At 54.1% G+C, this 20,987-nt stretch overlaps 1 protein-coding gene across 2 annotated transcripts; it reads right to left on the bottom strand.

Moving 5' to 3' along the window:
* Positions 1-7,755: 7,755 nt before the first annotated feature.
* On the bottom strand, positions 7,756-18,349 carry ALDH4A1 (aldehyde dehydrogenase 4 family member A1). 2 transcript variants are annotated; one of them, XM_074848291.1, is made up of 15 exons: positions 18,154-18,349; positions 17,382-17,475; positions 16,977-17,069; positions 16,826-16,873; positions 16,337-16,492; positions 15,288-15,437; positions 15,098-15,172; positions 12,527-12,714; positions 11,475-11,548; positions 10,774-10,970; positions 10,342-10,389; positions 9,812-9,964; positions 9,471-9,592; positions 8,771-8,889; positions 7,756-8,032 (listed from the first exon to the last, which is right to left on the bottom strand). In XM_074848291.1, exons 1-15 carry the CDS (start codon positions 18,186-18,188, stop codon positions 7,920-7,922), a joined length of 1,665 nt encoding a protein of 554 aa, XP_074704392.1. In that variant the 5' UTR covers positions 18,189-18,349; the 3' UTR covers positions 7,756-7,919. The 2 variants fall into 2 exon arrangements, with proteins under 2 accessions (XP_074704392.1, XP_074704391.1); XM_074848290.1 differs by lacking the exon at positions 18,154-18,349 and adding an exon at positions 17,570-17,886.
* Between the last annotated feature and the right edge of the window lie 2,638 nt (positions 18,350-20,987).

The raw sequence follows: 20,987 nt of genomic DNA, 5'->3' as shown, positions 1-20,987 counted from the left end.
TTCCCTGTGGGAAGGGTTTTAGGATACCTCTGTGAATATGGAGCCAGCTGTAAATGCTCCCAGCCTGGTGGCAGAGACCTCCTCTGAGCACCCAGCCCTGGCACCTAAGGACTGAGCTGAAACTCAGGGAAATTTTAACCCAACAAATTTCTCTGGGACCCCCAAATCAAATTAATCCTGTTCCCTACAAGTTCCCTAGACTCCACTGTGTGCTTTTAGGTAGGCATCAGGCTGGGATCCCCTTTGCTTGCATTGCTTGACCCTCACTGGGCTGCAGATGCGATGCTGGAGGTCCCACAGACCATTCCCACAGCCGTCCCAGTGGACACCAGTTTGTCCATGGAGGGGGCACTGGTTTCCCCACTGAAACCCCATTGCTTGGTCTGCTCCAAGCTGACCCCTTATCCTTTCCCACCCTCCCAGAGCAGGGATGCTCCCACCCCTGCTCCTGGCATCCTTCATTTTCGGGGTGTCGCTTATTTTCACAGACTGGGAAAAAAGCAAGCGGGGAGCTGCCGGAAGGGTTGATCTCGCATTGATTAAATGTTTTGGATGGCACCGGTAGACGATGCGGGGAAAATCGATTGTCCCCGGCAGTTTTGCCCGCCTGGCACTGTGAAGCAGGCACCGAAATGTCAGGTTTGTGATCTCAAATCGGCGATCACAACGTGGGGTGGGGGTAAAAAAGCCAAAGGGTGGGGTGGGGGAGAAAAATCTTAAACAAAAACAATGCCAGAGCGGGGCTGCCTCTGTGATAATAATTGGTGGGGGGTGGGGGGTGGGGTGGGGGGAATCTGCAGGAGGAAGCTGCTGTTTGTAAGTAATTTTCTGGGTGCTGTGTACACGCAGATGCCTTATCACTGAAGGATGAAAAATAGCAGCTGAGATGGTACTGCAGATACATTTTAAGCACCCAAATGAAGGGCTGGGGAGGGGGCGATGCTCTGCGAAGGGCTGCGAATTTGGGAGGGTGGATCGCTGTGCGGGGGCTGCTGCTGAGCCTGGGGGGGTAGGTTCTAGGGACAGAAGCAAGATTTAGGGGATAAATGCCCCCAGGAGAGGGACTATGGGTGTAGATGGTCTCTGGGTGTGAAGAAATGGTGATTCAAGGGAAAACCATCCATCCCTGCGGCCGTGGGGATGAGGTTCATGCTTTGCTTCAGTCCTGGAGGCACATGAGGATGATGATGATGCTGTGGCATTTGGTGGCTGGACAGGGGGATACGGCTGATGGTGAAAGGGATGGCGGCTCTCCTTGTCCGCCGCAGGGCAGGTCCAGCCTTTGGGTGGTTTGACTCGGCGCAGAGCGGATCGGGGAGCGCTCGCACCGTCCCTCCCGTCGGGTCTGGTGCCCCAGGACTGAGGTTGAAGCTGAGCGAACCATCCAGCTGGAGGTGGAAGACTGTACCTCATCCTGCCCCCAGCCTCTCCCCATCCCTCAGGGGCTGATGTGAGGACTCAAAGGGGGGGTTGGAGGCAGCGGAGGCTGCAGCTGGCAGGGGAAAGGCTGCGAGGGAGCCGCTTGGCAGATGCAGAAGTTTGCTCTTAATCCCAAGCCACCCTGGGCCAACTTTGCTGCGGTTCCCCGCTGCTGCCAGAAACCCCGTTTATTCGCCTTTCGAGCCAACCTCGAGGCTGTCAGACAACAGTGAATAATTTATCTCCTGGGGGGACTTCCCCGGAGAGCAGGAGGAGGAGAGAGACGCCGAGCCAGGCTCTGCTGGCGGCCGCGCCGGCTGCCTTCACCTGTTCCTCTTCTCAAGCAGCCTGGCTCCAAAATAATTCAGGCTCCCAGACAAGCCCTCCCTGGGGTAAACTGAGAAATGCTGGGCTAGGTATGCTCCTCACCCTCCTGCCAAAGCCACAGAGCTCCCACTGACGCGCCCCGAGGTCAGCCCATGCCTCCGAGGGTTGGGGAAGAGGCACCCCAGCCTGGGAGGAAGGGAACCAGGTGTCCTCAAATGCCCTGGGAAGGAGGGTGCTCTCCTCCAGAGGGATGTATCCCGCGATTTTTAATTGCTCGGTGAGCAGCGTGGTCATGCGAAGGAGATGGGGGTGTGTGGGGGTGTGTGTGCTTTCTGCCTCCTGGTCCTGTTATTTGCTTTTCACGATTTTCTTCCAGCCTCAAGGAGGGGGAGTCACATCTTCCAGCTTTGCTGTGTTAGCCTGGGGGATGTGAATCCCCTCTTTATTTATTTTAGCTGGAAGCTGACATCCTGCTGTATTCTCATGACTCCAGGACCTGGGGCTTTAGCAAAAAATGCTAAATATTAGAAGACTCTCTGTAATTTTGCAGCATTTTTGGAGGAGATGGGGAGTGCAGGCACTTGCTACAGCCCTTAAAACCACAGTTTGTTTGTTGAACAGGACTGACATACTCAAACCCTCTCCTGGTGTTTCTTTGCTCCTTTTCTCCCATCCACACTGTGGGAAAGTCCGGCTCTCAAGCTGAACCCTCCAGCTCTCTCCTTTCTCCCCACCAGCTTAAACCAACTCTCCTACCCCCACCCAGCCCCACGGCTGCTCCTCCCAGTCCCAGGGCCACAGGCTCCCAGTCCCAAGCCCCCTTGGCTGCACAACTCCAGTCCTGCAGCCTGGTGGGAGCTGTGGGGCCACTGGTTTTCCCCGTCTGCAGAGAATGGGATAAAGACCACCATCTGCCGCTAAGTCCTTGTACTGCAAACATCTCCTCCCTGGACTCCCGAGGATTTCTCTGCTCTCCCAAAGCCGCAAAGCATTGAAGAGATGGGGGAGGTGAAGCGTGAGGCAGAAATGGCAAGAAGGGAGAAAGAATATAAGGCAGAAAGAGAGAAAAAACAGGCCAAGGTGGTCTCCATCCCCCTAGAAAAACATCTTCTCGGGATTTCTGGCTCTCCCCTGCATCGTGTTTTTTCCTCTCTTGCCTCTAGCCTCACCCTGCGGCTCTTTTTTCTCCTCCTCATCCTCTTTTTCAAGGGATGTTAAAATAAAAATACACAGCCTGTGCCCAAAAATCAGTCCCTGGAGGTGGCGTGGGTGATGCCAGGCTGTTGCTGCCTCAGGACCGTGAAGCCCTGCATGGGGAGGGAGGATATTTTGGGGGGCTTGATTCCAAGCACACCGGTGCTGCGAGCCGCTGCCTGCCCCCAGTGCGTGGTTGCTGCCTCCGTGACGGGCAGGAGACGTACCCTGTGAAGAGCAGCATCCCTGCCTGCGAGGCCTGGCTGCCCACGGGTGGGGAGACACGGGGGAGGGAAATAGGGGGATTGCACACAGACACCCCCACACACACACACCAGAACTGTGGGGTTCAAAAAATTTTCAACCTTGAGGAGTTTTCCAACAAGCAGAGCCTAAGGGGATTTGTAAAGCTGGAGTTTGGCTTGGGCCCACCTTTAAAGGTAAAACATTCCCTTTATCCTGCAGCCATCCTCAGCCCTTCCCTGCATCCTCAGTGGCCCTTCACCCCTGTAATATCTGTGTCATGAGTTTCTTCTGGCCTCTCCTTGGGAAACAAGGTGAAACCCTCACACACAGTTAGAAACACTTGCTCACCATCATTTTGTTACCAGAAAAAGGTAAAAGCAGCTTCTTGGATTGTGTTTAGCCCTTGCTCCCCAACCTGAAACTTGGGCTGGGCAAGAAATACTCCCCTAGGGCACTCCATAGAGAATTTTTTGGAGGAAAACAGCCAAGCTGGGGAAGGAGGGAGCCCTAAAGGTCTCCCCCAAACTTGTTTGCTGAAAAGAGAAGCCCTAAATGCCTCCCACAGCCAGCTGCAGCCTGTAAATAGGCTTCAGCTGGAGAACCAGCCCCTCAGCCTCACCTGGGGCTGATGCTGCAGCCACTGCCCAGGCAGCCCCACGAAAGGACCCCAAAATCCTGGGATGGGAAAGGGAAGAGCAAAGGTCTGCGGTGTTTTGGGGCCATGCCCCTCCGGAGAAGGGATGCAGCTTGGACTGCAGGCTCTGCCCTCAGGTGGGTGCTGCTTTGGTGGGGCTCGGACCCTGTAAGAGCAGGGATTCACCCTCTGTGGGAATCTGTCGCTAAACCTGGCTCGGGTGGTTTCCCAGCGTGCCGGGCAGGAAAGGGTGTTGCAGTTGGGATGTGGTGGTGGGAGTTTGTAAAGCAGGGAGGCAACCTGGGCCAGGCAGGTGTGCTGTGAAACACAAATCTGAGGATTTGCAGGGACCCCCAACGTATCCTGGAAAAGTGTATTTAGTGCAGTATTTCCACCAGCTGCAATCTGCTGCTAGGTGCAAGCATTTAGGCCTCATTTATTGCCTCCTCAAGGGCAGGTTAAGGGCTCTTCTCTAACCCTGTTAAGCCAAATGCAATCGAGCACCTCCTCTGTGGTTTTGTGTTTGTGTGTTGTGCTTGTGATGAGATGATGGGTTATCCCCTTCATCCTTGGGGTTTTCCAGCCCCATGCCTTGCCCTGAATTGCAGCCAGTCCTGATATGTGTGTGTTAAGAGTGGGGAACTGCAAATCTTACGCTTAGAGAGTTAAACCTTTCCTTTTTTTTTTAAAAAAAAAAAAAGCAAAGTCAGTGAGGCTGAAATTAGGGCAGCAATTGCATCATCATGGTCACTGCCTCTCCTGTTCAATCTGGGCAATTTTTAAACTGCCTGGAAAGCCAGAAGCAGCCCTGCTCGGTGCTAAAAAAGAAGGGTGGCTGTTGTTGTGCTGGTGTCCCTACAGCAGAGCACGCTGCCCATCCTCTGCCTCTCCCATTTGTTTCCCCCCATGGATGAACAGGTCCGTGCTGCCTCAGTTTCCCTCTTTGCTTTGCTTTAAAGCCGAGCGTTTGCCTCCTCTTCATCCTGCCCCAGCTCCTGGGCTGCTGCGGGTGGTTTGCATTAGCACCCCTGTGCAGCCCAGGGTGGTGGGGGAAGGCGTTTGGGCTCCATCCAAGAAGCATCGTACTCGCTCCGGACTCTCCTAACAACATACCTAAGGCGGGACATCGGAGGGTTTGATCTGCCAATTAGCCTCAGCCGGGGCTGCTAACGGGAAGCAGATGGAGCTGTGTATTATCAGAGGGGGAAATCTGCCACTTCCTAGCAAGAGCCTGGCTCAGGCTCCCTCCAGGCTCCCGGCTCAGAGGACGGACAGCCGAGCGCTTCAGGATACGGTGGGGGACTGCTAAGAGCTCTAGCTGCGCGTGGGAATGGGATTGAATCCCTACCGAAGGTGCTCCAAACCTGTTGCCTCTCTTTATGGGGCGCTGGGGGATTATGCAGAGCCCCTCTGCCCTCCCCAGCCCCCTTTCCCCCTCCTGGCGGAGGGCAGAGAGGTCCAGGAGCATCCGAGCAGATGGGAGAGCCCCTGGGGGTCTGCTGCGAAAGCCCCTGCCTCTCCCAAACACCTACCGAAGTATTTATCAGCTTCAAAAAGCCAACTGTTTAAATAGCATTAGGGGACTGATTTAAAGTCACAAAAGCCATGAAATTCAGAGTTAAGGCTAAAAAATCCACTTGACACTCTGGCCTTAAGTCATAAAAGGCATGAGCCAAAGGCAGCGGCTTGAGCGAGCACTCAGCTCCTGGGCTGTGGCCCTCTGGCTCTCCCGGGGGTGCAAGGCAGAGCCCTTAATGAGATTTAAATGAGCTGATGGGCCACTCTAGAAAGGTTTGGGGATGCCATTCGCAGGAGCTTTGGGGGGGTGTTATCTTAAACTGGGCAGCAGGAGGGGACTTGGCTGAAGGGGCCATCGCTGTGGCCTCACCTGGGCGATCTCTGGGGGTTCAGAGACCATCCCCGAAGTCAGAGTGGGACGGTCCTTTCCTCCCCGCTGTGGGATTTTTGGAGCTGAACTGGGGTCCCACGTGCCCTCCCAGTATGCAGCACACGGATGCTTTGTAGCAACCTGGGTGATATTGAATCAGGTGGCTGCTGGATTGTTCCTGCCTCTCTCATTCTCATGCAAAGGGAATGTCTTAGTTTCAGCAGAAAATACAAAACCGGGCTGTGTCTATTTTAGTTGGTGGGTTTTTCTTCTCTCTCTGGGACAAGTGTGTGGTGTGAAGGGCAGCCAAAACGCTGAGTTTTGGGGGGCTCTGCAGTGTGAGCCTGTGCGCAGAGTCAGAGCTGTGGCAGCCTGGGTGCCCTGGCTTACCTGCTAAAGATGAGAGCAGAGAGGTGTTTTTCTAAGAAATAATCGATACACACAAGGGTTGGTTGGCTCCGGGTGCAGCAGCGTGAAGGAGAGTACCTGCAGTCGGGTCTCAAAACTGCAGAGAGCTGTTAGGACAAACAGCACCAGCCTGTTCAGAGGCAGAAGCAGCAGTTTTGGGGAGTGCCTTATGGCTCCCGTCTTTTCTTATCAAGTGTGCACTAAAGGTACCGAATGCACGCTCAATCTAGGTCTTTATTTGGCAACAATTTGAAGAAATGGTTCATAAAGGAGCACAAAGTTTTTTTGTAATTTATTTTATTGCGGATTTTCTCAGTTAAACCAGGATTCACAGGTATTAATGCAACTTGTTCATGACCTGTATGCTAAATACCAGCCCAGGCACGGGCAAGATCAATACTTAATGCTTATTACAACAGCCTTAACAGGGTTATCCACTCTATCTGCAAATCCTGATAATTGAACAGTTACTAATTGTAGGTGTTACACATGTATACGTTTCTAAATTAAAAACGATCCTGGAAACATGCAAGACTTTTGTGTCTACGATGCTGTTTGCACTGCAGGACGCAGCCGGTGAGACCTCGCTGACGGTGAGGCAGAGCCTGCACTGGTCACAGCAACTGGGGACCACAAAGGTCACAATTAGTTTAACTTCTTAACTCGGCAGCTTGTGGAGCCCCGGAGATGGGCCTGTGTCGGAGAGCAGCTCCCCAGGACAGGAGTGAGGTCCTGGACAGAGCACAACAGGCTGGCAAATGCATCCTGCTCTAATTATTGCAGCCCTGTTGCTGTCCCAGCACCTCCTGGAACGCTTAAATTCCTTCTAGGGGTGGTGGGGGATGCTGCATCCACCTCAGCAGCTTGCACAGCAACGTTCCTATATTGAAACACCTCTTGAAACCTTTCTGCTTCCTTCCAGCAGATATCCAAGGATTGGAGCGGTGGAAATAGCCACTAACCAGCGATGGGAAGCACCCCAGGCAGCATCACCTCTGATAATGAAACAAGGGGACCAAGCAGGGTGTTGCTGGTCCATCTGCCTGGTGCCTGAGCACACCCCGAGGGTGTCTGCCAGGTAACGGGCTTCAGAGGGGTGAAATAAGGCACTTAACTGATTTCTACCAGCACCGCACTCGCAGCTGCCCTCTCCTGGCACAGTGTGCCTTCTGCCAAGTTCCCCTCCTGCACCAAAAACATTTGGGTGCGTTGGGGATTTGCTTTTGCTCAGGAACGGGGAGAAAATATGGTTCAGGGCTGCCAGCACATTGATCTCTGGTTTAAAACAAGCCAGGCTCCCCACGCTGCCCGGGAAGGCTGGTGCAGGCAGCCCTTAACTTCCAGTGATTTCTGCTGGAGCAGCTCACGCTCTGCTGGGGTAAAGGGGGCCCTGGGGACAGAGAAGGGGGGGATGTTGCTTTTTGCAGGTGACTGAGACAGGCCCAGCCTCTTAAGGCTCATCTCCCCCTTTAATTCCAGCGCTCTCAGCCCCGTCGAGAGGGAACCGCGCCGGACCGCTTGGGATGGACAAAATGGGAGGAAAAGGGAACCTGGGGTCCAGGTGTGCTTCTACAACCACACCTCCAGCCTTCCCTTAATTAACCACACGCGCTTGCAACACTGAGAAAACCACAGGGACTTTTTGAGTTAGCAATTTAATAATAGAATTTTTTCTTTAAAAATAAACCCGAAGCTTGTCGAGTTAAAGATCAGTAGATTTAAGTGCTTTTTTAAGGTTGTAGCTGCGAAGCCACTCTGTGCGTTGAAGATCAGTAGTACTGGTGCGGGGCCGGGGAGAAGGCATCACTGCATGTAGGCATAGCGCCAGTCCCTCAGGGGCACGTGTGTTTCTTTGATGGCCTGGGGCGACGTCCAGCGCAGGATGTAGTGGGGGCCACCGGGTTTGTCGTTGGTGCCTGTTCCAGGAGGAAAGAAAGCGCCGGTGAGCAGGAGATGGAGGATGGGGACTCGCCTGGCCACGCAGGTTAAGTGTCACAGAATCATCTCGGTTGGAAAAGCCCTTGATGCTCCTCCAGTCCAACCATGAACCTCCCCCTGACCGTTCCCAACTCCACCAGATCCCTCAGCGCTGGGTCAACCCGACTCTTCAACCCCTCCAGGGATGGGGACTCCCCCCCTGCCCTGGGCAGCCCATTCCAACGCCCAACAACCCCTTCTGCAAAGAAATCCTTCCTAAGAGCCAGTCTGACCCTGCCCTGGCGCAGCTTGAGGCCATTCCCTCTTGGCCTGCCGCTGGTTCCTTGGCTCAAGAGACTCATCCCCCCTCTCTGCACCCTCCTTTCAGGGAGTTGGAGAGGGCCAGGAGGTCTCCCCTCAGCCTCCTCTTCTCCAGACTAAACCCCCCCAGTTCCCTCAGCCGCTCCCCATCAGACCTGTGCTCCAGACCCTGCACCAGCTCCGTTGCCCTTCTCTGGACACACTCGAGTCATTCAATGGCCTTTTTGGAGTGAGGGGCCCAAAACTGAACCCACTCATCGAGGGGCGGCCTCACCAGTGCCGAGCACAGGGGTGAGATCCCTTCCCTGTCCCTGCTGGCCACGCTAGTGCTGATACAAGCCAGGATGCCACTGGCCTTCTTGGCCACCTGGGCACACTGCTGGCTCCTGTCGTCTCCAGACAGGACATTGTCTCACCTGAGATGCGGGAGCCTCCGAAGGGCTGCTGAGCCACAACGGCGCCTGTTGACTTATCATTGATGTAGAAGTTGCCGGCGGCGTTGCGCAGGAGCTTCCTGGCTTCCTCAATGATTCTCCTGAGGGACAGAAATAGCTGTGGCCACGACACGACGGCAAAAACTTGTGCGGAGGCCTCTGCTCTTCTAGAGCAACTAAATTTGTGATTCTGGAAGCGTGTTTGCATTTCTTTGCACGCGTTTCCAGGGCTGCATGGTGTTTAACACACATTGAAAGGGGTCGTGCATACTTAGAACTCAAATTATCCCGATTTTGTTTCCTTGTAGCTTGTTTCTAAGGATTATTGTTATAAAATGAAGATGATCGTAACGTAAGGATGGTCCCTCTTTGAGGTTACACTGCTCTTAGTCCTCCTCCTGCTTACAAGGGCTGAGGGTCCATCCTCCTGTACGCTTCAAACATCACCTTTGGGAGGGTTTCTCACTGAAAAAGCAGTTTTGGGGTGAAAAAACTACTTTTGAGGCATCGCCTTCCCTCCTCAGCGGCAGGAGGGCTAAAAGCAGTGTGAGCTTTGTGGGAAATGCTTTCTTTTCCTCCTCACCATGCAGCACAGGGGTCTGGAGAGAAGCGAGCTAGACGGCTCACCCCAGAAGGGGAAAAACATCGTTTGCTGCAAAACATCAGGGATTTTGGCACTCACTTCTCCTGGGCGAAGACCGCCCCCGTGAGGCCATAGGGCGTTGTGGTGTCGATCAGCTCCAGCACCTCCTTGTACCGCTGCTCCGGGTAGACGTAAACCGTGAGGACGGGGCCAAAAATTTCCTGTACAGCAAAAAACAATAAACAAAGCACTCATCAGGGATAACCTCCAAAAATAAGCCGTGGGTGCCCCAGCACATGATTAGCTGAAGCCACGATGCAGAGGAACATCCCTGCACCAACTTACTGCACAACTCATCACGTGCCCAGCAGATACCTCGGGACGGGCACCCATGGCCCCTTTTGCACCTTTCCCACCAGCTCCCCACAAGCTGCTCTCACCTCTTTCATGATGGGATCCTGTGGGTCTTTGCTCTCCACAATGCAGGGCTCAATGAAGTACCCGACGCTGTCGTCGCAGCCGCCCCCCGCCAGGATGGTGAGGTTGGATGACTTCTTGGCGTGCTCAATCCATTTCTTTATCCGTGCAAAAGACTGAGAAAAGGAAAATAATAAAGAAAAGTGTGGGTTCGGGGGTCTAAAAGGAGGTTTGGGCAATCCCTTTCAGGGCTACGCTGCTATTAACACTCTTCCAGCTCAGAAGGAGGGGTGGGAGCTGGAAAAACAGTCCCAGGCACTCTGACCCTTAGGTCTGAGAGAGTTTCTCAGCAAAATAACCCACTTTTCAAGAGGGGCAGTGATTAAGGCATGCAATACTCCAGCAGGGAGCAAAGAGGGCTGATAATCAGCTCTAACTAATCACTGATGTTCGTACTTTGCTATAAGCAATAAAAAACATTTACCGTAACACTTCATGAGAGCCTGGTGGTGTTACCTTCTTGCACTAGTAGAAACAGGAGAGGGGAGCTCACCTTGTCATCAATCACTGCAGAGAAAAAGGTCCCAAAGTCCTGGGCGGGCTGTGGGAAGGCAGAAAGGAGGCAATGTAAGTACACACTGTGCCGAAAAGCTAACTCTGAGATGAGGAGGAGCCGAAATTCCCCAAATAACATTTCCCTCCACTCCAAACACACCTCTGTTCGAGGGCACAAGCTACCCCTTTTCAATTAGTCTGCAGTATTCAGTGACTTACACAATCCTTCCTGCAGACGCTGGCTACAAGTTAATTTCTAATCACTAAAAAAAGATGAAGGGGGGGGGGACACGGAGGGGCGGCGGTGGGGAGAACCAGTGGATAAAAAGCTCGGTTCAATAGGAATTAGTAGCCAGTTACCGCAGTCTCTAATCCCATCAACCACCCGCTGAGCCGCAAAGCCCTTCAGCAGCCCGGCAGCTCTGCTCACGTCTCCCACTTTGATCTTCCCGTGCTCCTCCAGCAGTTTCTCTTTGATCTGGGGCCACAGCGAGTCCGGGGCGTAGAGGCGGGAGCACGCCGAGCATTTTTGGCCGCCATACTCGAAGGCCGAGCGCAGGGTCCCGTTCACCACGCTGGCCACGTCGGCCGAGCTGTGCACCAGGTGGAAGTTCTTCCCGCCGCACTCTGGTGCCGGAGGAGGGAGAAAAAGGGGCAAGTGAAGAGTTGTCAGGGCTGTGCCACCTCCCAAAAGCACAAGCTACAGCCAGGTCCCTTGCCAGGGGCTCGGCCCAGCCTGGTCCACGGTTCCTTGGGGAACAGGGACACTGCTACGATCCCAGGGAGCACAACCCCAGAGCTGGAGCAGACTTACAAAACTGACGGAAAAGGGACCGACCCGAGTTCTCAAACTTAGTGTGGAGGCTCTTGAACCCCAGAGCATCACCTCCTCCAGCCCAAGTGCCAGCTCCCCACCATAAAAGCCCACCCTGCACCAGTGGGAGCTGGTGCCATAAGCTCCTCCCAATACAAACAAGCTTTACACTTCTGCTGCAGAGTGTGAACAGGATGCAACTTACTGTGTCATTTGCTCTCTGCTCGCAAGGAGAGGAATCTGAGGCATCACTTTAGTTTCTCAGGGGAGAAACTGAATCCCCCACCAAAAAGAAAGGTGTAAGAAGTGGCAGTTACCTCCAGCCAGACGTGGGAAATTGCGGTAGCGATCCAGGTTTTCGGATACCTGCTTCCAGAGCCGCTTGAAAGTCCTGGAAGAGAAAGGAGGAGCTGCTTAGTGCACTTGGGAAAGGCACACGTGGGTGATGTGCTCTGCTGAAGGGGACCCCAGCAAACCCCTGCATCTATCCCCAAAAGAAGGAATACCCTGCAAGCAGAAGGGGAGATGCTAGCTGAGGAGGAGACCCTCGGCCTCAAAGCAATAGCACTACACAACAACCTCATAGTTTTAAAAACAAGCAGCTGTTGCAGTGTCACAGGGAAGACCACAGGAGTGAGCATCCAGCAGAAGTTTCTGTTCTTCCCCTTTTCCCCCTTCCTGTGGTGTCTTTACTGTGACAACCCCCTTGGCTGCAAAACAATAAAAATGCTAATAACCTCCCACCAGGAGGCAGAGCCACTAATACTAATTTATGAGCTTCCCACCTTGAAAGCATGGTGCTCATCAGACCACATCCTTTGCTGGTGGAACCGGGGTCCCCGGCTTTAATAGCCCATTGCAGGCTGCCAGGGCCCTCAGCATCGCTAACACACCCTGATGCTGAGGGCAGAGCACAGCTTTGCAAATCTACACGGAGCTGGCATCGCTCTGCCGGTGCAGTGAGGTTCGTTAAGCCAAATCACAGCACCCCTGGGAGACAGGGCAGCGTCCCACGCAAGTTTGTTCTCTGTGCCTTGAGTCAGTGTTAGGTCAGTGTGAGGTTAACGGTTGGACTAGATGATCTTCAAGGTCTTTTCCAACCGAGGTGATTCTGTGACTCTGAGTTTAGCAACAGAAACTCCCTGCTATTAAATTCACTCCATGTAGCAAGAAAACCTAGTCAGACACCTTTTTAATCAGTTTTAAAACCCTACTTTAATTACATCGTGTAAGGATGGCCAGTTGGCTGCCTGCTACCCTCCTCAGCGCTGTCCTACACAGTCAGAGGACCAGCAGACGAGCACCCAGCATGGTCTCAGCCCGCCGCTCCTCGCCCCTCTCCCCCGTGTTGCTCCCCTCCCCAACGTACGGCACGCTGCCAGTGAAATTGAGCCCGCAGAAGTGCTCAGAGCTCGTGACGGTGTCTCCAAACACGGGCCCGTCCGCCGGCACGAACTGCACGACGTTCGGAGGGAGCCCAGCTTCGAGGAGGATCTTGTAGACGGCATAGCTGGCGAGCAGGGCAGTGTCGCTGGGCTTCCACAGGACCACGTTTCCCTTGGGGGAGAGGACAAAGTCAGCACACGAGGGAAGGCTTCAGCCCAAACACAGCGTGCAATGCTTAAATGCTCTGGGCAGAAGCCTGTCCCGCAGCCCACAGTGGATGGGACCAGAGCAACAGCACCTTTGGGCGATTCACTCCTACGTTCCACCCTGAGCGCTGGTTTTGAAAAGGACTGTGATTGCCCCAGTCAGCTGAAGGCACAAAAATCCTTCCCTTCCACACCACCAGGTCACCGTGACAGCTTTTCACACCCTCCCTCAGCAGGGACAGGGGATTTTGCCTTCCCTAAGAGGAGCCGTAAAACATGGAGCTGTTTTATGTCTCAGGAAATGGGACGGCGCCGCTAAGAAACGCGTTCAAGCCACTGCGAGTCACCAGGTCTGCGCACGACCCAGCAGTGAAATGAACCCTCACGCCTGGATTAACGGTGCACAGGCAAACAGCACCACCGGCTGGGAAACACAGCGCTGAAACGCTGACGGGGGCACCCCACCCCTTTGGCTCGGTGCCACCATCCTCTCCTCAGCTCCGTGCGCAGCTGCGGGGCCCTGGGGGGGGCCCAGTGACCTCCCCTGCGTCACCGACACACTGCTTGGCCCCCACCGCGCGTGACCATGCAACAGGATCACAGCCCTGGGGGAGCACGAGGGGGATTTTCGGACTTTGTCTCAACCAGGCGCCTGCTTTCCAGGGACTCGCAGTGCGGGCAAAGCTCCTTCCTGCCTTCCCCATAATCCTTCCGTTCCAAACGATGAGAAAACTGAACCGCACTCTGCAAAAAATCTCCAAGCAACTGGGAAATCTCACTCAGGCCACAGCTGGGGATGGGATGCCCAGCAGTCCAGATACTGCTGTGGTGGCATTAACCACACTCATCTCTCCAGCTGTTTAGGCAAGAGCAATGTTTAATCCCCTGGGAAGCGCACTGTGGGGACTAAAACACTGGGGCTCTAATTAATATCCACTTATTGAGTACCATTTTCTTCTAAATTTAATTCCAGGTACCACCTGCTGCTGAGCTTTTCAAGCCACCTGCTGATGCCCTGCTCCTTTCTGCCCCAGGCCCAGGGCGAGCAGAGGGATTTCATCAGCCCAGTGGGAATTTATCAAGGAGGGAGAGGTGGGTGCACTGCAGGACACCCAAAACAGTTCCCCCAGCCCTGCCAGCACGGGCATGCCCCATCCCAGCTGCGTTCATCCGCTCCGGGATGAGTTTATCACCAAATACCCCAAAGCCAAGGACCTTCCTCGAATCCTGGGGTGGGAGGAACAAACCTTCTTCCCCCAAAAACCCTCCCAGCTCCGCATTAGTTTCACCCTCTTCCTTCCTCCTCCCCACTCCTCCCCTACAAAAGTGAGAGGCTCAAATGCTTTGCCTTGAATTTGGCTTTCAAATGCGACATCCCCAGATTAAAAGTTTGGTGTTCTCCCTTATCGCAGCTTCTTCCACCTCCAACACAAGACACTCCTGCTGGAGGGACCGTCTGTGGTGCCAGGATGAAGACTGAGACTAATTAGTAAAGAGCTTAGGACAATTTTGTGGGTTTTTTTTCCGGTGTTACAAAAAAATTAATTAATCCCGGCCCAAATTCAGCAGGTTATTACAGTCTCTCCCCAAAACCGACCCTGCAAAGGCAGGTGCTCCCTGTGCTCGATGGGCACATCGGGGTGGGACACGTACAGAAATGCTGTTTATCAATACTTTGACTTTTTGGACCATCTTTCATGTCTGCCAGGATCTCCTGTCTCCCAGTTCAATGCTAAATGCCAGGGCTACGACCCGCTCTCTCCTGCCTTTGGCTGAATGCACCCACTGTACCCAAAAAGCATCATCCAAGAGGAACCTCAGCCATTACAAACTGATTACACCTGCGCATCGCGACAGCACCCTGAAGCCCCGTTCACAGAGCAAGCGCCCCGCAGGAAAACAAAACCCCACTGTATTTCTCATCTCCCCTCCCTCCTGCAGCACCCTGACCTTCTCTCGATCTAAAACCCAGCCTAGGAGCAAAACCACACCTTGCTTCAGAATAAAAACCCCAGAAGAGCAGGTCTGGGCAGTGTTTGCTTTTCCAACGCTCTCCCCATCACACCTGTCCATCAGTGGACAGGTCTAAAATCCAGCCCCTAGAATGCCTTCTTGTAATTAAAGACATCTGAGTCTAATTGCAAGACAGCTGATTGAATTCAGGGGGACCAAGAGAAGCAGGACCCCAGGTGTGTCCTATTGAACAGCACCGGAGAACCAGGGAGGCTGAATTTGCGGAGCCCAGACCAGGCAAACCGCAGCCTCGGAGCGCGGGTGCCCCCCCAGCCTTTCTCCAGCCTGTCCTCTGCACCCCTGGCTCTCCCTAAACCCCCCTCCCCGACACTCACCATCAGCGCAGGAGCCCCTGCCAGGTTGCCACCGATCGCCGTGAAGTTGAAGGGAGAGACAGCTGCCACGAAACCCTGCGGGTGGGAGAGGAAAGGGACCGGTGGGTGCCCCCTCCGCTTCTTGCTGTGGCGTGACACCACAGCTTGGGGCAAAAAAAGGAGCTCCAGAAGCAGGGGGACAGTCCCTCACCTCCAGCCCCCGGTAGACCATGCTGTTGGTGCTGACATCCACGCTGATGGGCTGGCTCTTCTCCAGCTCCAGGGCGTACTTGGCATTGAATCGGAAGAAGTCTATCAGCTCCGCAGCAGCATCGATTTCCGCCTGGATGACGGTTTTACCCTGCCGGGAGAGGTCGCAGCAAATAAAAGCACTGAGGGGAGGGCGGGGGGATGCAGCAGCCGCGAGCCGCAGCGGTGCGGCACAGCGCGTCCGGATGTGGTTTGTGGGTTGTCTCTCTCACGCAGACCCCGTCTTCCCTTCTAAAGCATGAGGCCTCCTGCAAGCCCCCATCCCACCACATCTCCCTGGCACTGAGCAGAGGCAAACGCAGCCCGTGTCTGTGCCAGGGGACATCACAGAATCATCTGGGTTGGAAAAGCCCTTGAAGCTCCTCCACTCCAACCATTCACCTCACACTGACCGTTCCCAACTCCACCAGATCCCTCAGCGCTGGGTCAACCCGACTCTTCAACCCCTCCAGGGATGGGGACTCCCCCCCTGCCCTGGGCAGCCCATTCCAACGCCCAACAACCCCTTCTGCAAAGAAATCCTTCCTAAGAGCCAGTCTGACCCTGCCCTGGCGCAGCTTGAGGCCATTCCCTCTTGTCCTGGCGCTTGTTACTGGGTTCAAGAGACTCATCCCCCCTCTCTGCACCTTCCTTTCAGGTAGTCACATCCACCCGCATCCCCCCACTGCCCTTTAGTGCCTCCTCCGAGGCAGCCAGGGCTGCTGGGGTGTTTCGCAAGGGAAACCCTGCTCATTGCAGCCCACCACACCAGTCGATCCTGTTCCCGTGCAGCTGCACTCCCAGCCTCACCTCCTTCTTTCTCAGCAAAGAGGCAACGACCAGCCTGAACCCCCCCACAGCACAGCTATAGGCACTTCTAGCATTACAGCCATTCCCACTGCCAAAAAACACCTCGGCAGCTCTTCCTGTCCTGCTTCCCCAACTCCCAGCTCCCCAGATTCCCTCCTGTTTGTCTCAGATATCTGCTGGATCAATCCCACATCTCCCTACCTGCCCGATCATGGTTTTGGCCAGTACTTCTGCTCGCCTCGGGCCACTCAGCATGTCAGCTGCCTTCAGGAAGATCTGGGCTCGGTCCTGGACAGGTTTCAGGTCCCATTCCTTCCTCGCTGCCAAGGCAGCGTTAATGGCTTTGTTAATGAGCTCCTGCAGAAGGAAAGAGGAAAGGCAGCAAGGAGGAACCCACCACCTCTCTGTCACCAGGTCGGAGGGGAAAGCGAGGGGCCATCCACCCCCAGGCACAAACCACAGCAGCCATCACAACCCCAAATTTGCAGCTCCCGGTACCAGTTTGTTCCAGGATCCCTGGGATTTGGAAAGCCAACACCCATCCCCGGAGCCGCCCTGCTCACAATCTGAGCAGCGATTTGCCTTTCATCCAGACTCACCACCTCGCATCACACCACCAGCCTCGCAACCCCGCTGCGAGATGAGGCTGCTTCCCCCCACCCTGACAAAAATAAAAGGAAGAGGGCTCACCTTGTCGGCATAGCAGTACTTTGCCACCTTGTGTGCATGATTAAATGGCTGAAAAAAAGAAAAGCCTTAGTAGTTATCAGTGTGACAGATCTCCCTGCTGCATTCCCCTGCTCCGTTCTCACTTGCTAAATAAGTTTTCCCCCAAACTCACCGACAGCTGGTACCGCACCGTCGGTGTCCACACCTCCTCTCCCCCGATCACGCAGGGGATGGCTTCTGTCTTGCCCTTCAGGTCAGCGAGTGCCTGAGCGAGAGGAGGAGAGCACAGCGGTGGGGGCTGCACCCACAGATCTCCACCAGCTGCCCCCCCCTGCCATCCATCCTCCCCACCAGCCCCCCGAGAAGGGAAACCCGGGACATGCCTCCTCCTGGGTGCGGGGTGCCCCCAGGCTGGAGGGACGTGGACAGGAGTTAAACTCCAACTGTCCCCAAAGGGAGGGAGCGGGCGCTGGGCAGGACGGGGCTTCCCCCTACCCCAGGAACGAGCCTGGGGTTGCTGCGCAGCACCACAAGAACAAACCAGGACCTTAAAGACCCCCCCCAAATCCCAATCTACCTTCTGAAGCGCTGCTCGCTCGGGGCTCCCCGGCTTAAACTCGAGGATGGGCTCGTTGGTCACCTCGACGGCCGAGCGGTGCTGCCATCTCCGCCTAGGAGAGAAGCAAGAGAGAAGCTGAAATCCTGCCGGCCTCTTCCTCCCCTCCGCACCCCAACCTCCCGTCGCCCCCCAACCCAGCCACGCACACCCAGGCCCTGCACCGCGTTATCCCGCCTGCGCTCCATCCCTTGCCACAAGGATGGGAAATGAGCCTGGACATAGCGCCCAGACAACCGCCCCTTCTCCTCGCTGGGAAAAAAGGGACGGAAAGGGACTTTCTAAGGACGGAGGCGCAGGACAAGCCCCGAATCGATTCAGTTTGCTCCAACGCCCCAACGCGCCGCCAGCCCCTGGCAAAGTCCAGGGTGCGGGGGCAAAAGCCAGGCTGGGCCTTGGCAGCTCCGGGAGGTGCATTTCCCAACCCCGCCTGGGCATTCAACTGGGGCATTCAGCAACAGGGCCCCAAAAAGGTGCAAAACAATAGAAAAAGGGGCAAAATAACGGAAAGAAGGGGAGGAAGCGCCTGGGGAAGGTGCCCAGCAGAAGCGAGAAAAGGCAAAGCACAGCAAAGGGGGGGGCTTGCAGCTGCACCCCTGAGCCCCCGCCACGCGTGGAAATGCTGCAAGAAGGGGGTTTGGGGGGGATTTGGGGAGAGGGGGGGGTTTGCTCGGGGTTGGCTGCCGCCCCCCCCCCCACAAGGAGGGGGGGAAGGGGACCCCCGGGCACTCACCCGCCGCCCCGCAGCGCCCGCAGCGGCCGCCACATCCCGGCCCCGCCGCGCCCGAACCACCGCGGGCGCGGGGGGGAGAAGATAAAACCTTAAAATTATTTTAAAAAAAGAAAAAAAGGAGGAGGAGGGAAGCGGGTTGCTGCCAGAGCAGCCCCACACGCTGTGAGTGCAGCGGCGGGGCGCGTCCCGTCCCACCCCCCTGCCCGTGGGGTGTCCCCGCCTGGGTTCCCCCCTCCCCTTCACCCCCCCCCCCCCCCCCAGCGATGGTTGCGCCCGGCCAATGGGGCGGTGGCCCGCCGCAGCACGTGGGAGGGGGCGGGAGGAAGCTAAAAATAATAATTAAAAAAATTTTTTAAAAAAAGAGCAGCCACTTTTGCCTGTGCGCGGCCTGGGGAGAGAAAAAGGAGCTGGAAGGGACTGCTCCGGCCCCCTCTGGAAACTAAAAATTAAAAAAAAAAAAATAAATGGGGGATTTTAACCCAAAATGGGGTTACAGGGTCAGCAGGAGGCTGGTTTGTGTACGGGGCATTTTTAAAGTGCTGCTGCCCTTCATGACATAAAAGCAGCAGCTGAAAGATCCTAATTTTTAGGGTAGCTGAGAACATTTTGGGACTTCCAGGGACAGAAGGGGTGGGGGGTGTCCCATCCAACTGCACAAGCAGCTTTTGCCCAAAAAGGTGTTTTCTAACCCAAGAATTACCACACACTGCCATTAATCAGGAGTTTGGTATTTATTTTTTTTGTGTTTTTTTTTTTTTTTCCTTGTAACCAGAGAATGACTGTAACCCGTTTTCATCGACAAGCTCCCACACGTCCCCCTCGCGCAGAGAAGCCCCGGGGGTGACGCGACCGCTGGGTCGAGCGCCGAAGGATGAACCGGAGGGGTGGCACGGCCCGGGATGGATGGACGGACACAGGACGGGAGGCCAGAGCTGGAAGGGGTCGGTGGGGTGGGTTTTGGCACTAAAAAAGGGAAATGGAGATAAGCCGGTGGAACTCAGAGGGGTGCAAACGCTGCTGGCTCTCGCCGCGGGCGCTTCTCGGTGCCCCTGCTAAAGCGGATTAGATTTCTGAAGCCTTTGATGGTCCGAAATCCACCACCAGTAAGTGCGTGTTCCATTTGGTCTGCTTGCAAATTCCCAGGACAGACTTCCAGCCGCAGAGGAAATCGATTTACATCTCGACTCCAGAGCAAGCCTGGGAGCTGGTTCATCCTTCGTCCTTTCCTCACCAGAGATCAAATTAGCATCATCAGTTCAGTCTTTTTCTTTAAAAGAAGCTAATATACAGAATATAAAGCACAATATTTACAACAGTACGGTAAACAGGTTCATTTCCACACTGATCAGTAGTCTGTTTTAATGTGTATAAAAGAAATTCTTACATGACCTAAGAGGAACTGACAAGAAGTGACACAGCATGGGGAAAGAGTCATCAATACCCTCCACTTAAACACGTTAAATAATAAATAATCATTTTTTTGGCAGAACTTAGCTACGTACACTTTAGCCGCAGGTAAGGTGTCTGAAGGACTGAATCGCGTGTCTCTTGGTGAAACCACATTACACAAGAAGTGTGTCTAGTGACCGAGCTTTTAATCATCCTCAACCCTTTCTAACAAAGAAATGTTAGGATTTCGGATGAAATCTGTGCAGGGGTTGTCAAGTCTGGGCAGCCCACAAACCACGGGCGCTGGGTTTGTGGCACAGCGGTCCTGGGGTGTTCCGCCATGGAAGTGATGCAGGTTTAAAGCCACCCCAGGATTTGTTTTGAGCATTAACATCATCATTTCCTCCAAAGACAGAGCCAGCCAGACCTACGAGCACCACCTTTGCTTACAGAAGTGCTTCACCGTTGGAGTGCCTCAAATTAGGAGGGAATCATGATTTCTAGAAGCATCCAATACCCACTTCTTAAACACAATTTGTTGCTTCTTCAGAAGAGAAGCTTTGAAAGGCTCCCGCAAATGCGGAAGGGTCTCAAGACACTGAACTACACACAAAAACAGACAAAAAGAAATAATCAAGTGTTTCTTCACTACTCTGCCAAAGACTTGTGTTCAAGCCTTCAGTGCCCCCCCCCTCCAGAAATGGGTTGGCAAGGGACTGAATTAAGAATTTGGCAGGCAGTGTTTCTAGTTCACCTCTAAAACCAGCACTATTAACACCAGGATACTACGTGTTGCCTTGATGGGCAATTTCCTTTCTCATTTAAAACTCAAACCGACAGAAGTTACATTCTACTAAAAAGCTTAAAATCAAGCATTTGGGTGACTTAACACTGAAGGCAAAGATTCTTAAAACTTGCGTGTTCCCCTGCAACCAAGTCCTGGACCAGTGCAAAAGAATAAAAACCAGAAGTCCTGAAGCAAAATGTGGAAAATCCTCATCAGGGTATTATTACACCATGGAAGCACTATCATTTCTTAATTTTGCTGTGATAAACCGTGCTTTAAACATTCAGCTCTAAACTTAATCACTCGCAAATGTAAAACACAATCAGAGACTTCCCAGCATTGCAATTCTCTCCCTCACACGCTCCAACACAAACGTTCTTCCACGTTTTTCCAGAGCCAAGGGAAACATACGGAAATAGCTGCTTTATTGCGACCGCAGCGCTGTGGCAAGGCTGTGAGCACCCACCGACCGCGTGGCTTTTCCTCAGCCAGCCTTGGACCGATGACCCAAGTTGTATTTTTGCTGGCAGGAATGGTTATGCAAAAAAAAAAAATAATCTCGTATTAGAAGCAGCTTTAGATATTCAGGCACGATTCCCATCTATTATTTTGCTTCATCAAGTTAATTCTAATTGATAGTGGTGTAGATAAACACAAT

Source organism: Strix aluco, chromosome 22, assembly GCF_031877795.1.
Source record: "Strix aluco isolate bStrAlu1 chromosome 22, bStrAlu1.hap1, whole genome shotgun sequence".
NCBI classification, from domain to species: domain Eukaryota; kingdom Metazoa; phylum Chordata; class Aves; order Strigiformes; family Strigidae; genus Strix; species Strix aluco.
The sequence above is the reverse complement of the archived record's forward strand: the minus strand, read 5'-3'. Positions and strand labels throughout refer to the sequence as shown.

Coding starts and splice junctions, on each gene's coding strand:
- ALDH4A1 (XM_074848290.1), bottom strand. CDS start 17,871: ATGCCCCAGTTGAATGCCCAGGCGGGGTTGGGAAATGCACCTCCCGGA. Junction 12,715..15,097: donor CAGGGGCTCCTGCGCTGATG/GTGAGTGTCGGG, acceptor CTCTCCCCCAAG/GGAAACGTGGTCCTGTGGAA. Junction 9,965..10,341: donor CTGCAGTGATTGATGACAAG/GTGAGCTCCCCT, acceptor TCCTTTTCTCAG/TCTTTTGCACGGATAAAGAA.